General features: G+C 38.6%; 1 protein-coding gene across 1 annotated transcript in view; it reads left to right on the top strand.

Annotated features, from left to right (window-relative positions):
- The window catches only part of MAN2A1 (mannosidase alpha class 2A member 1), a 115,433-nt gene that overhangs the window by 81,929 nt on the left and 18,316 nt on the right, over positions 1-15,188 (top strand). The window contains exons 16-19 of the mRNA XM_088531371.1: positions 1,558-1,672; positions 3,930-4,063; positions 5,093-5,234; positions 10,795-10,928. Coding sequence (XP_088387497.1) covers positions 1,558-1,672; positions 3,930-4,063; positions 5,093-5,234; positions 10,795-10,928 — 525 coding nt within the window. The remainder of the gene's footprint in view (positions 1-1,557; positions 1,673-3,929; positions 4,064-5,092; positions 5,235-10,794; positions 10,929-15,188) is intronic.

Genomic DNA, 15,188 nt, shown 5'->3' with positions numbered 1-15,188 from the left:
GAATTGATTTGCATACCTCCATGGCTTGGAAAATGGTGGACCGCAAGCACATTTTATGTAGTAATATCCTGGAATTTGAGAGCTGCTAAACGTGTCTCTTTTGGCTTTCTACTTGTCTTGGGACAGCATATTTTGATGTGTTGTCAATGTCACCACTGTACTTTACGGTAACAAGTGATGAAGCACAGAATTCGTCCAGCTATTTTTGTTATATATAGATAGATAGATAGATACAGATATAGGTATAGGTATATATTTACATATAATAAATAGTTTTGACTTTTTATCCAGGTAATTGGCTTTTAAGACCAGATAATTTGGGGTTTTGTTATTCGGCGCACAACATTTTGCATTTGTCTTGCTCATCAAGCATCTTTCCATTTTGTCGGTCCTGGATATGCTCCAAGAGCTCTTCACTAGTAAGGAGAAAGGGCAATCTTTGTCATTGTGATTGTGCTGCTCATAGGAAAATGGCAGCCCCCTTTTTAAGAACATCATCCATAAATCACTACAAGTGACAGGTTTTTTAGTATTTTTGTTTGTTTTTTTTAATGAAGTCTTAAATTCATACTCTAGCCTTACAATAGTTTTGCTTTTGGGGGTGGGGGATGCGTATATTTTGTTTTGTTTTGCTTTGCTTTATATACGCTTATACATTTATCCAATTTTTATATTTGTGTTCATCCATGTATTTCTGTATAGTGCATACAGAATGCTTGGAATTGGTTGTTTAAAAAAAAAAAAAAAAAAACGAAAATTTACTCAGCTGAGACTACTGTGAGTGTGCTTATGAAAACTTTTTTGTTGTTGTTTTGTAGATTTGATCATAAGTAGTGGTTGGTTTTTCTTTTTCTTTTTTTTTTTTTTTTTTTTTTAACTATAGATGGGGATTTTGGGACATGTTAGTAAGGAGCCAATTTCCCTCCTGTTGGTTCTTACCTGTTCCCTCATGTAGCCCTACATTCCAGAGTGTTCATCAACAGAAGTTGCTTTTGCTGAAAAAAGCTTCCCTTTAAAGCTTTCTCTTTTAAAGCTTTACTTTACGAAAGTTCACAAACTGATCCACAAGACAGTAGAGAGGCAGTTTTCCACATAGAGTATACACCACTGGTACACTAAGCTGTTCACAAACAAAGTAGATAGTTAAACCATCTGTTAAATGTTATGAACCTGTGTTACTTGACTATAATCTTGCTCACAAGGTTGAAACTGACTTCAGATGTTTGCAATAATTATACATTACAGCATGTATCTACAGGTCTTGTATTCATTAATCCTCATAAAATATCTGATGTGGGTAATAATGTTTATGATAATTTTAGCTAAAATGAAAGTGAGATTTTTTTTAATTGTGGAATTTCTGAATTTTGTATTAGGAGCAATAATTCTTGAATTCCTGTTTTTTATGCTAGACGTAAATGGAGTAGCATAGTTACATTGTTATATGTTTTTTTAAAAAATAAAATGACTAATATTTAATAACTGCTTTCATTTATTGAGACTGGTATTGTACAGAGCTTTTAAATCTTGTTCTAACTTCCTCTTTTCATTTTGTAGCCCTATATTTTTACAGACCCACCTACTGTAAGAGTCACTCATGGAAGGATTTTCTCAGAAGTTGTGTGTTTTTTCCCTCATGTGACTCATACCATGCGACTCTATAAAATCCAGGGTAAGAAGATTCTCATTGTTTATTTTTCATCACTGCGGTCTTGAACACTTCTTGTACTAGTCATGTTAGTGATGTAGTAGCGGTAAATGTTAACATTTTAACATGCTAGTAATGCTGAAGGTAGTATTCATGTTTTTTAAAAGGTGTGGAAAAAATACAGTTTAACATGCTTTTCATTCAGGACTTCAAGGGTAGTAAAATCACAAGCCTGTCCGTATTTTACATAGCAAAAAAGCAATGCAAAACCTAAAGCTGCAGGCAAACACTTTACTGTTCCCTTGTTTAAAGTTTCAGGATTGTTAACAATTTGACAGGGTAAAGGTGGTCTTAAGAAAGCTATTGCAACATGCTGTCAAACTGAATGGCAAGAAGAATTTGAACGTGGGGTGTGTGTGTATACACACACTTTTACACACAAATTCATTATAATATATTTATATGAAAACATAACATTAAATACCTGGAAATCTTTGCAGCATTTACATTTTTAGGTGTTAAAATAAGCTATCCTGACAATGAGTAAATTCAAAAAAACAGAAATCTGGCTCAGCAACAGAAATAAAAGGTAATATAAAATTTGCTGCATGAGCAAATTATGTTTTTTTTTCTCACTGTTTTCAGTGCTTCTAGAAAATCTCTTGTGATGCCAAAAGATAGCTTACATTAAAATTAACCAACTTATGTGTGTAGTTGTATGAGATCTGTGCATCAAAATAAATTGACAATCATAATAACATCTGAGAGTTTTAGTTGGTATTATAGGTTCCCACTGTGATAGTTTCTTTGCAAAAAAAAGAAACACACTAAAAAGAAAATTCTGTGCTCAGGAGGTAACTGTTAAGTAAGAAAGAAGTAATTTAGTAAGTACTAACTATCGAAGTTTAAGCTCGATGACTACAGGTGGATACAGAGAATTAAAAAAGGAAAACGTGGCTTTTCACAACTTACAGATTTTGCATATCTTTCAGGTTATTGTAGTAAAAATAGCTGTATTAATATATTGATTTGTAATGTTTAGTTAACTTATTTTACATAATAATATGTAATTAATACATATTAAAAATTTAATGTATTAATGAATACCGGTGTTGGTATTCATGGATTGCATTAGGTACTTGTAGCGTACAAGTGCAGTGTGGGAATGTGATTTTTCAGGATTTTTTATTAGTAACATTCTTGATTAGGAAGAAGGTATTACAGTTCTCATGATAGTGTCATGAGTTTGTATTATATTAAAGATAATACTGCAGTAGGTGGTATGTTTTTGACCAAAAAAAGGCAAATGCAGAAATGAAATATCAGCTTTATTCCATTCTCAGTGCTAGGCTTTTTTAAAAAAATACAACTATTTAAAGAGGTAATTTAATATAGAGGAAGAAAGATGGAAATACGGACTATGGTAACAAACCTAGAAAACAAACAAACAAACTTTTTTTGGCTTGAGAAAAGAAAGACAAACAAGAGGTTGTCTTGTATGCTTAGATATCTCAGATTATTATGCAATTATTTTCTGTCTATGCAGATATGATTGTAGTGTTCAGGAGCCCAAATTGTCACGAGCATGTCTTTTGACTGTTGTTTGCTAAGATACATTGAGCTGTTGTAAATATTAAGTCCTTCATATCTAACCCTTTAAAAACTGTCTTTACATATTAAAAGACTAAGACAGTTGTTAAGCCCTTCTCAATCGCTCAACTTCTGTCATCTTTTTTACAGTCTGTGGGCAAGTATAGTATAATTTCAGTAGTGTAAATAGAATTCTAATTTCTTTGTACTGTTTGGTACTTTTTTTTTTGACAGCTGTTAGTCCCATTAGACTGTATTTATTTCCTGGTCATGCTGATATCGGTGTGTAGATTCTCTCTTTTTCAGTTGTAACAGCTGCCAGTTTGCTGCTTGCTAAGAACAGTTACTGGGTAATAGGCAAGTAACTTCCCTGTTGTCTGTGAAAAGCAAAAGCTATAGCATAAGCGGAGTAGTGAATGCCAAGAGGCAAATCCAGGGTAATAGCTAATGCTAAAGATCATATTTAAAAGTGATGTAGCATTTCCTACTGATTTGTAAGAACACACATTGGATCTTGTCATGAATATTTTGAATTATTACAATACAGTTGCTGTTCTACTTAAGTGAAGGTTTCATAATGATAGTCTAGTGAGTCCTGAATTAGAAACACTGCTATATTGTATAGTATAACATAGCACTGCTATATCATGTTTTTTAAAAATTGAGAGATTTTTAAATGCTTCATTTTTAGGTTTGGAAGGACAGTCTCTTGAGGTTTCCAATATTGTGGATATTAGAGGAGAATATAATCGTGAGCTTGCAATGAGAATTTCATCTGACATAAACAGTCAAAATAGATTCTATACTGATCTCAATGGATATCAGGTAATTACTAATTATCACGTCTCTTAATTATAATGGCATAGGGTCTCAGTTTTCAACTGTCTCAATACTTCTAATTGTAAGGAATTTGTGGGTTTTTTTTCTTGATATTCTAAGAAATTCACCAAGTTTAGTAAACATAAGAATTGCAATACCACAAGCTATGACAAGCCATCATACAATTGCTTGTATAACTGCATTTTTGCCCTCTGTCTTGTCTGTTGGAGTAGTCGAACTCTAATTGTGTGTATAAGGCTGAACAACTAGACTTAGAAGACATCTACTTTCTGCCCGGATAGAAATAAGGAAGTAAATGTTATTTTTGGAGTGTAGTAAGTTAATCTTACTTGAAATGTATAGGATGAAATATTTACGACTGTTTTTCTTAACTTTGAGTCTGCAGCATGGACGAAAGTAAGAATGGGGTTTTTTTTCGTACTGTTACTACAAATAATATTGCAAGTACATTTAAAACAATAGCTATTGAGTAAAAGATTATATTTTTGCCATTTTTTTTGCATGATTTTTGCTTATCTATTTTTTCTAAAGACCATAAAGCAAATATTTATACATAGAAATAATTTTAAAACGATTATTCGCTTGTCATGTATTGTTCAAGAATTCCTCCAGCATATTCATTTAAAGTTTGCATTAGAAATCAAGGAATTCCTTTTCTACTTAAAGGTATTAAAATACTTTAAATATATTCACAGCTTGCTGTCTGGAGTACAAAAAAAAAAATCTGTCATTGTACAACTGTAGTGATTCCTTTTTTTTTGCAGATTCCCTTGATGAATCTTTCAGTTCTTTAAAAGTATTCTTTGATCTAGGGGTACATTGAAGTTACCATTTCCAAAGTGGTAGTTTTAGCCACAAATCTCCAAAAAGCTAAATAATACAGCTGAATGAATACTTTGGTGCCAGTTGTCAATCATTGCTTCTAAAGCACATGGGATAAATGTCTGAAAAGATCTTTGAAATTTAAATGCATGAAAAGAATGTATTTTATTGAAGTTCATGTTCATAATATAGATTCAACCCAGACTGACGATGAGCAAATTGCCCCTTCAAGCAAATATCTATCCTATGACTACAATGGCTTATATCCAAGATGTTGGCATTCGTTTGACACTACATTCAGCTCAGTCTCTAGGTGTTACAAGCTTGAAAAATGGTAAGTTTAAGATGATAGATATTATAAAGTACTCTCGTTCATGATGATCTGAAATATTTAATTCATTTGCAGCTTACAATAACACCTGATATTAAAAAAAAAAAAAAAAAACACAATTCTACCTCTGGCAAATTTTAGAATAGGGAGAAGCTTGCATTTGTTCACGTCAGATTTATCTCAGCAGATTAGTTGGAAAGAGGTTCTGAAGAAGACAAAATGAATGATAAATTGTCATAGCCTGGTAGTATGCATGCAAGAATTCTGGTAGAACTCAAAGATGAAACAGCGAAACTGAATGATTCGTGATCTTACGTACTGCTTTGATAGGCTAAAGCTGAGTATAGATAACATGATATTAATTGTGTGTGTGCGTCTGTGTTTTATAATATATTTTGTTTATTTTTAGTTTTCTTGATTATTAAGGTAGAGTGGAGTAGACTTAGAAACCCCAAAGTGCATGGCCTTATATCACTGTCAAGCAAACTAATAGCACTGTTTTAAAGAACAGAATTAACTAGAGGATAAATATTGCGCTGGGTTCTACCCAAGTAGAACCATGTCTCATAAGATCAATGGAGTTCTTCGAAAGAGTTGATGACATGTTGACAGGAAATACTCTAGTCGATATCAAGAATGCCAAAAAGACATGCTGCCCTGTCTCTTGTAGCAGAGAAGTATATTCCTCAGACTCACACCCTCAGAGAGGGTCAGTTGTTCACTGTCTATTCTACTGATCAAATGACATCAAATGACGCTAGCAAGTGGCAGACAAAATAAGGTATGTAGTGCATAATTTAAGACATATAAGTCTAAGGTTGTTGGATGCTGTGAATTTTAAATTACATGGATTTGAAAAGCAGCTTGACTGAATGCTTAGAATTAAGAAAGCCCATCAGAAACTATGCCAAAACTCAGTTTCTTTTCAGAAAATGTTCTTGATGTCTGCTCTGGCAAAGCATGAATACAATCATGGACTGATAATAGTATTACCAAACCTGATTCATTTTAGGGCAAAGAGTCTTTCTAGTTTGTTTATTCTTGGAATTAAAAGAAGGCAGATTGAAAATTGTGCCTGAATAGTAGAAGACTAAATCTTTATTCAAAACCTTAAATTCTCTGTAGTAATCCTACCTCTTCAGGGAGGGAAGGCAACTTCATACCTGTTTCTCCTGGGAAATTCAGGTTTTCACATCAAAAGCCCACCTGTTGTCCTATGAGTCATGACCATTTCTTTTTCTGGGACCTATTGTTTGACTTTGTCATGATACTGAGACTCCTCATAAAGACATTGGCCTTTATCAGTGAGGAAATGTTGGTGAATTGACTACTTATAGATCATTGAAGAAGAAGAGGAACTTGCCAGACAAAAGCTCTGAATGTTCTGTGACTTAGTTTGAGCTGCATTAATTACCCAAAGCTCAGAATACTGGAAGAATATATCCCATCATAATTCAGAAGAACACATGATAGCAATTTTAGACTTTTTTTTTTTGAGTAGAGTCTTCCTGACAATTTTTCAGATGTTGGTAGAGCTCTTGAGACAATTTAATTTATATCCAATCACTCAAGTAAGAATAAGCTTCACCAATCTTCAACACATCATTGACCCAGGTGTGATAACTACACGTGCAGTACATGCAAATGTTTTTCTCTCTGTTTACCAAACTGCTACCAGACAACCTCGATAACACCAGACTTTCAGTTACTGTTGTATTCAAACTTGTATCATTGTGACTTGGGCCAGTCAGCTAAGAAAACTATAGCTACTTTCTGAGCATTTGCATTATCAAACTGAGAGACTATACTACTGTTTTACAAGTCTTGCATTTTATATATATAAAAAAACCTTGCATATTATGTACAAAAAGCAAAAGAAACAAACAAAAAAAACCCAGGATTTTATGTTCACGTGAGCCAAAGCCTAACATAACTTACAGGTATTCCAATACAAGAAAACGTCATTTTTTTTCCGAATACAGGAAATTACACCTAAAAACTCAAGTAATTTAAAACAACATTATAGTTGGGAATTACTTGTTTATACATCCAGCATTAAATTGTATCCTATACAAACCTGTCTTTCTGAGTGGATCAGTTTTAAGTTGTTACAAGGATTTCAGTTAGTATCACTGAATTCCAAGAATTCTGTTATTTATGGGGCAAGGGAAATCTTGAACGGGTTTACTTCCATGGTATATTACCACTTTTCTTCACCTACAGGCATGCCTTGGAAAGCTATCGTATGTTTGGTTGGATTATTCTGCCTGAGTATTAAAAGGAGTTTACCTCTGTGGTATCTATATCCTTTGTGTTATAGAGCAGCAGTGATCTCTCTGCATATCCTCAAGAAGTTGAGGACATATTTTGTCATAGGGGGCAATATCATATAGTTCTTATGACTCTTTGACAAAGAGCTGTAAGCAGCGGCAAAGGGAATGTAGAATACCTGCATTGCTACATCCTGTGCTGCCCTAACTATACCAAGTCTTCAAGTGGTTGATGCCACATCATCCCATTCCCTGTTTCAGTCAATATATGTATGCTGCAATGTGTGTTTTAGGAAAGAGTTCTCTGTCAATCATACTAGAGATAAAAATGCATCCAAGCAAAGCTACCCAGTGTGGCTTGCTTGCACCTTTATTCACCCTCAAGGGAGAGGCATGTTAATTTTTAGGTTCGATTAACTCCATGAGTTATACAACCCATACTTTAATAGAATATAGTTACCTTTTGTTCCAAGGTGGCCTTATAGTGAGACTTAAAACAAAATTCCCCATGTTTTGTTAAATGTAACAAAATTAAATTCCCTTTAGTCTAATCTTGTGAATGAACTTGGTGTGACCTAACATTTATAGATGCCAGTTAACTCTAGGTAATGGAGCCCAATTAGGGTGCAGAGGCTCAGTTACCCTGTAATAGTATCTGTGTTTGTTCTTTAACAATTCTAGTCTCTGCCTCACAGAATGGCATAAGTCTACAGAGATAGATTTCTCTTTCTGTCTTTGAGTCAGGAAAGAAATTGCTGATGATGCTTGAAATAAATAAAAATATTATATATAAAATAAAGAGATAAATTAATAAATTAGATAAATATGGTGGAGAAACTGGCTTTCTGTGAGCACATTTTCAGTCTGGTCAGGGGAATTGGAGGTGTTTTTCCCTACCTCAGTTATATGAAAGAGTTTGTATATATACCATATCTCTTTGGCAAATGCTGTTGTGTCACATGAGGCTGAAGAGGTGATTGGCAACATCAAATATTTACTCTATATCCCCTTAAAAAAATAAAGGAGATGGGGAAATGTATTTGTCACACAGGACTTCTTAATAAAGAACCAAAATGAACCTGAAAGTTCTGGGGCTGCTGAAAACTATGCTCTTTGCAACCCTTCTTCTGAAAATCTTTCAGTATTTCATAAGGATTCTGACAGAACTAAGTCAAAAGTCATAATTTAGGCAGGTGCCTTTGATAGCAGATTGATCTGTTTTTCAAGCCACAATCCACTATGTGAAGCTTATCGGAAGAGATAATTATTTTTTATCTGTCATTCTTGATTCGAGACATGTTTTCGCTAACAGTAGTTGGTTACCTTCCATGCTGTTAGATGATCTCAGCAGTATGGAATAGGATTTCTCAGTGTGTGTTATCAATATTTTCAAGATCAGCTTCAAAAACTGTAAAATACATGTGCTACTACTTTTCATTCTTTCCTACTCTCTGCCTATTTGTGGGGTTTCATGTATAATAGTTTTTTTAATGCAAGATGCTGGTCACAGAATTGCAGAATCCCAGAACGGTTGAGGTTGGCAGGGACCTCTAGAGATCATCTAGTCCAACCCCCCTGCTCCAGCAGGGACACCTAGAGCACGTGGCTCAGGGTCTCAGCCAGGTGGGTAGAAGATCTCCAGGGAAGGAGACTCTACAATCTCTCTGGGCAACCTGGTCCAGAGGTCTGTCACCCTCACAGGAAAGAAGTTGTTCTTCACATGGAGGTGGAACATGCTGTGTTTCAACTTGCATCCATTACCCCTTATCCTGTCACTGGCCACCACAGAGAAGAATTTGGTCCCATCATTCTCCCCTCAAATACTTGCACATGTTGATCAGATCTCTCAATCTTCTCCAGGCTAAACAGGCCCAGCTCGCTTAGTCTTTCCTCATACGATAGATGCTCCAGTCCCTTAATCATTTTTGTTGTTCTACGTTGGACCCTCTCTAGAAGCTCCACATCCCTCTTGTACTGGGGAGCCCAGACCTGCACCCAGTACTCCAGGTGCGGCCTCACCAGAGCTGAGCAGAGGGGCAGGATCCCCTCCCTCGATCTGCTGGCAACGCTCCTCCTGATGCAGGCCAGGATCCCATGGGCCTGTTTGGCCACAAGGGCACATTGCTGACTCATGGTTAACTTGTCAACCAGGACTCCCAAATCCCTCTCTGCGGAGCTGCTTTCCAGCAGGTCAACCACTAACCTGTCCTGGTGCCTGGGGTTATTCCTCCCCAGGTGCAGGACCCTGCACTTGTCCTTGTTGAACCTCCTGAGGTTCCTCTCTGCCCAGCTCCCCAACCTGTCCAGGTCTCTCTGAATGGCAGCGCAGCCCTCAGGAGTGTCAGCCACTCCCCCCAGTTTGGTGTCATCTGCAGACTTGCTGAGGGTGCCCTCTGTGCCCTCGTCCATGTCATTGATGAACAAGTTGAACAGCACCAGGCCCAGTACTGACCCCTGGGGGACACCACTGGCCAAAGGCCTCCAACCAGACTCTTCCTCTACTTCAGAAGTTTCTCCCAGTTCTACAGTGGGGGATTGGACTAGATGATTTCTAAAGGCCCCTTCCAACCTTAAGGATTCTATGATTCTATGATTTTTCTACATGCACTGGAGGAACTTATGTGTGCACCTGCTGTACATGCTACTTATTTACAGGAGGTTTCTACCAAGCAGTCCAGAAAGGCAGTGCTACAGTTTATTCTAAGAATTTCTTATTCTATTTTTGTCTTCTGCAAAGTTCTCACACAAATGAAGATATCAACAAAAAATAAGTGATCGTTAACATTTATTCTTCATACTGCCTATTTTCTTTTCTGTCTGATGCCAGCCTGAAAAATCACATGGAGAAAGATTGTGCTTTAGATGTGCACTCTTTCATACAACATAAGATAAGTACAGGTGAGTGCAGAAGGACTGTGCATACAGTTGAAACTGTTCTGGCTGCTTCTCCACATCAATGCTTGATGCATCAAGTCTTGCAGTTATAAATAATACTTAACAGTAATGTTCATGCAAAATTTAAATTTATAGAAGCTAAAATTTGATAAAGGACTGGATAAAAGGATGAAGGTTATTTGAAAGTTTTGGGAGGATATAAGCAACCAAAACCAGAAGACTTTAGCTGTTTTTATAATCTGACCTAACAGTGGTAATCCACTATTACTCTGTCATCTTTAAGACAGAAAGTAGGATGCTTTGCAATTATTATTTTAGGGAAAGGCATGGTCTTATGTTTAATAAAGCTTAGCATATTCCTATTACCCATGAAATCCTTACATTGTTTTTTTTTTCAGGTCAGTTAGAAGTAATCATGGATCGCCGACTTATGCAGGATGACAATCGTGGCCTTGGACAAGGTGTCCAAGATAACAAGATTACAGCTAATATCTTCCGACTTCTGCTGGAAAGAAGACATGGAACAGATGTGGTAAGAATGGTTTTCTGAGCCAAACTGAGCCAAATTTCCTTAGTTCTAGCTCATGGAAAAACTTGTTTACTTAATTCACTGCTGCTGCAAAGCACTTTTTTTTTATCATATAATTATTCAAAAAAGCCCAGTTTTTCCATGAGCTAGAACTGAGGAAATTTGGCTTCCTAAGGAATTCTGTCAGATCTCTTGCATTGTCTCACCATAACAACTGACTTTTCCCTGGTAACATAAGTAACTTAAACTCACATTGCATCACACTACTTGAATACTATTTTGGGGTTCTCTTTTTTAAACATTATGGGGTTTTGTTTGTTTTTGTTTTTGATGTTGATTAGTGAGAAAACTGCTTCTTGTCAAAGTTGATTGAAACTAAGCAAAGATGGAAAAATTGTCTAAGATGAATAGAGTGAGCATGAAAATTATATGATCCTGTTCCTGTAAGCTTTATTTTCTGAGGAAATGAGGTTTTGCTGGAAGCACTTAGATACCAGACTTACAAACATTCTCATTTCATTATCAGTCAGGGAAGAATGAGATTATTTTGATTATTTTATTGTAAAGAGATTTTTGCATAGCTTACCTTGATTCTTCATTTTATACTTTAATCTTTTGAATAATTCTTCCATCCTCCTTTTGTTCTCTGCATTTTTTGCTCTTTCATTTTCTGCTGTCATTGTTGAGAAGGGCCAGTACATTTTCGCACTAAAGAAATAAAATCAGGATGACACATTTTAAAGTCATTGCACAGCTAAAGATAAGTGCTTGTATACTGAGCTACAAATAAATATTCAGATAAATTGGAATTAATTCTGGTTTGTAATGGGTATCATTAACTGCTGGTGAAAGGATGTTGCTATCAAGCTTAAAGCTAATTTCCACCATTTAATGATTGACAACTTTTTGATTTTGTTTTTTTTGGAGGTTGTACAAATTGTACATAATGATTTTCTAGTTTCTCATTTTGCACAGCATCAACAGTATATTAACTGTAGTTATTGGCATGGTATAAAAATGTCTGAACTAGCTTGAAACAAGTTGAATCCTGGAGTTGTGACCATTGCAAAGATTAATCTATCTTGGCAAAGGGGGAACCTGTAGAGAAATCTAAGCTATCCTGACAAACTCCTTTTAGTACTAAGGTTTATTTGTGTTGTATTAAAGTGTAGTGTGTGATGCTATTAAATTAGAACTATTCAACGTGGAATGCTATGTTTGCATTAGAAGATAATTTGGAGCAACAGTAGCAGATCAAACCATACAGATGGTTGACCGTACTGTGTGTGGTATGGATATTTTCCATAGAATCATAAAATAATTCAGGCTGGAAGGACTCTTAAGTGCTCTCTCGCCTAGTTGAATCTCTGCTCAAAGCAGGTCTGTTTTTGTGTCAGGGTAAACCCTCCAAAGGATCAGTTGTAGATTAAAACGCTAATGGAAAGTTTAGGACACAGCTCGTGCGTACCTGCAGGGGAGCCTCTGGCCTTAATTCTTCCAAAAGAAAACTAGTCCATACAAACTTGAAGCTGCTCTGAAAACTAATACAGTGCTTGGTAAGTGGGGAATACAAAGTTTCTTTTCATAGAATCATACAATCATAGAATGCTTAAGGTTGGAAGGGACCTCTAGAGGTCATCTAGTCCAACCCCCCTGCACACACAGGGTCGCCTAGAGCACGTGGCACAGGACTGCATCCAGGGGGGTTTTGTAGATCTCCAGAGAGGGAGACTCCACAACCTCTCTGGTTTAGAGCTTGTTCCAGTGCTCTGTCACCCTCACTGTTAAAAAATTTTCCCTTAAGTTCCTGTGGAACTTTTGGTGCTTCAGTTTGTGGCCATTACCTCTCGTTCTGTCGGTGGCCACCACTGAAAAGAGACCAGCACCATCCTCTTCACTCCCTCCCTTGAGGTAGTTATAGACATTGATTAGATCCCCTCTCAACCTTCTCTTCTCCAGGCTGAACAGGCCCAGCTGCCTCAGCCTCTCCTCGTAGGGCAGATGTTCCAGGCCCCTGATCATCCTTGTGTCCCTGCGCTGGACTCTCTCCAGCAGCTCCACATCCCTCTTGTACTGTGGAGCCCAGAACTGGACACAATACTCCAGATGTGGCCTCACCAGGGCTGAGTAGAGGGGCAGGATCACCTCCCTCGACCTGCTGGAGACGCTCTTCTTAATGCACCCCAGGATCCCATTGGCCTTCTTGGCCACGAGGGCACACTGCTGCCTCATGGTCAACTTGTCGTCCACCACGACGCCCAGGTCCCTCTCTGCAGAGCTGCTCTCCAGAAGGTCGGTCCCCAGCCTGTACTGGTGTCTGGGGTTATTCCTCCCCAGGTGCAGGACCTTGTACTTGACCTTGTTTAATTGCATGAGGTTTTTTACCGCCCAGTTGTCCAATCTGTTCAGGTCCCTCTGGATGGCAGTGCAGCCCTCTGGGGTATCGGCTACTCCTCCCAGTTTGGTGTCATCAGCAAACTTGCTGAGGGAGCACTCTGTGCCTTCATCCAGGTCATTGATGAATAAATTGAACAGGACTGGACCAAGGACTGACCCCTGGGGGACACCGCTAGCTACAGGCCTCCAACTAGACTCTGCACTGCTGATCACCACCCTCTGAGCTCTGCCATCCAGCCAGTTCCTAATCCACCTCACTGTGCACTCATCTATCCCACACTTCTGGAGCTTGCCCAGGAGGATGTTGTGAGGGACGGTGTTAAAAGCCTTGGTGAAGTCGAGATAGACGACATCCACCGCTCTCCCCTCATCTATCCAGCCGGTCATTTCATCATAGAAGGCTATCATATTTGTCAAGCATGGTTTCGCCTTTTTGAATCCATGCTGACTACTCTTGAGCACCTTCTTGTCCTCCATGTGCCTGGACACAACAGCCAGTATGAGCCGTTCCATCACTTTTGCGGGGACGGAGGTGAGGCTGACTGGCCTGTAGTTGCCTGGATCCTCCTTCTTGTCTTTTTTGAAGACTGGCGTGACATTGGCCTTCTTCCAGTCTTCCAGCAGCAACCCCGTTCTCCAGGATCTTTCAAAGATGATGGAGAGCGGCTTAGCTATGACTTCTGCCAGCTCACGCAGCACTCTGGGCCCATGGATTTGTGGGTATCGAGGTTCCTTAGGTGCTCTCTGACCCAATCTTCCTCTACCCAGGGCAAGTCTTCCTCTCCCCTGGCTTCTTCTCTTGTCCCTAGGGCCTGGGACTCTAAAGGGCTGCCCTTGGTAAACACCGAAGCAAAGAAGGCATTGAGCAACTCTGCTTTTTCTGTGTTTCTCGTAACCAGGGTGCCCATCCCGTTCACCAGCAGACCCACGTATTCCCTGATCTTCCTTTTGCTGTTAATGTATTTGAAGAAGTTTTTCTTGTTATTTTTAACATCCCTTGCCAGATTGTGTTCTAAACGTGCCTTAGCTTTCCTTGTCGCATCTCTGCATTCCCTGACTTCGTTCCTGTATTTCTCCCAGGGGGCCTGTCCTTTTTTCCACATTCTGTATACCGTCGCCTTCTGCTTGAGCATTGCCACAAGCTCCCTGCTCATCCACGCAGGTCTCCTGCCCCCTCTGCCTGACTTCTTACACACAGGGATGCTCTGTTGCTGGACATGGAGGAAGTGCTGCTTGAAAACTAACCAGCTTTCTTGGGCCCCCCTTCCTTCTAGAGCTCTAGCCCATGGGATTCTACTGAGGAGGTCTCTGAAGAGGCTAAAGTTGGCCCTCCTGAAGTCCATGGTTGCAAGGCTACTTACAGCCCTGCCTCCTCCTCGTTGAATCCTGAACTCCACCAACTCATGGTCACTGCAGCCGAGGGTACCCTCCACCTTAACATTTCCTACAAATTCCTCTCTATTTGAAAGCACGAGGTCCAGTAGCCTACCTCTCCTCATTGGCTCCTCCACAACCTGTGTCAAAAAGTTATCCTCGACGCTCTGCAGGAACCTCCAGGACTGCTTATGCCTGGCTGTGTTGTCCTCCCAGTTGATGTCGGGGTAGTTGAAGTCCCCCATGAGAACCAGGGCCTGTGACAGTTAGGCAACATTCAGCTGACTATAGAAGGCCTCATCAGCCTCCTCATCCTGGTCAGGTGGCCTGTGGCAGACACCCACCACAGTGTCTCCCACATTAGCTTGCCCTCTAATCCTTATCCACAAGCTCTCAACTCACTCATCCTCCAATCCCAGGTTGAGCTCCAGGAGAGTTTAGTTTTAAGGAAACTAAAGAAGTAATGTGTCAAGTAATTTGAGGCTACATCTA

Source organism: Tinamus guttatus, unplaced genomic scaffold (assembly GCF_059628265.1).
Source record: "Tinamus guttatus ecotype Peru unplaced genomic scaffold, ASM5962826v1 Tinamus_guttatus_pri_ptg000411l, whole genome shotgun sequence".
Classification (NCBI taxonomy): domain Eukaryota; kingdom Metazoa; phylum Chordata; class Aves; order Tinamiformes; family Tinamidae; genus Tinamus; species Tinamus guttatus.
Note: the sequence above shows the minus strand (reverse complement) of the source record. Positions and strands in the feature narration are given on the sequence as shown.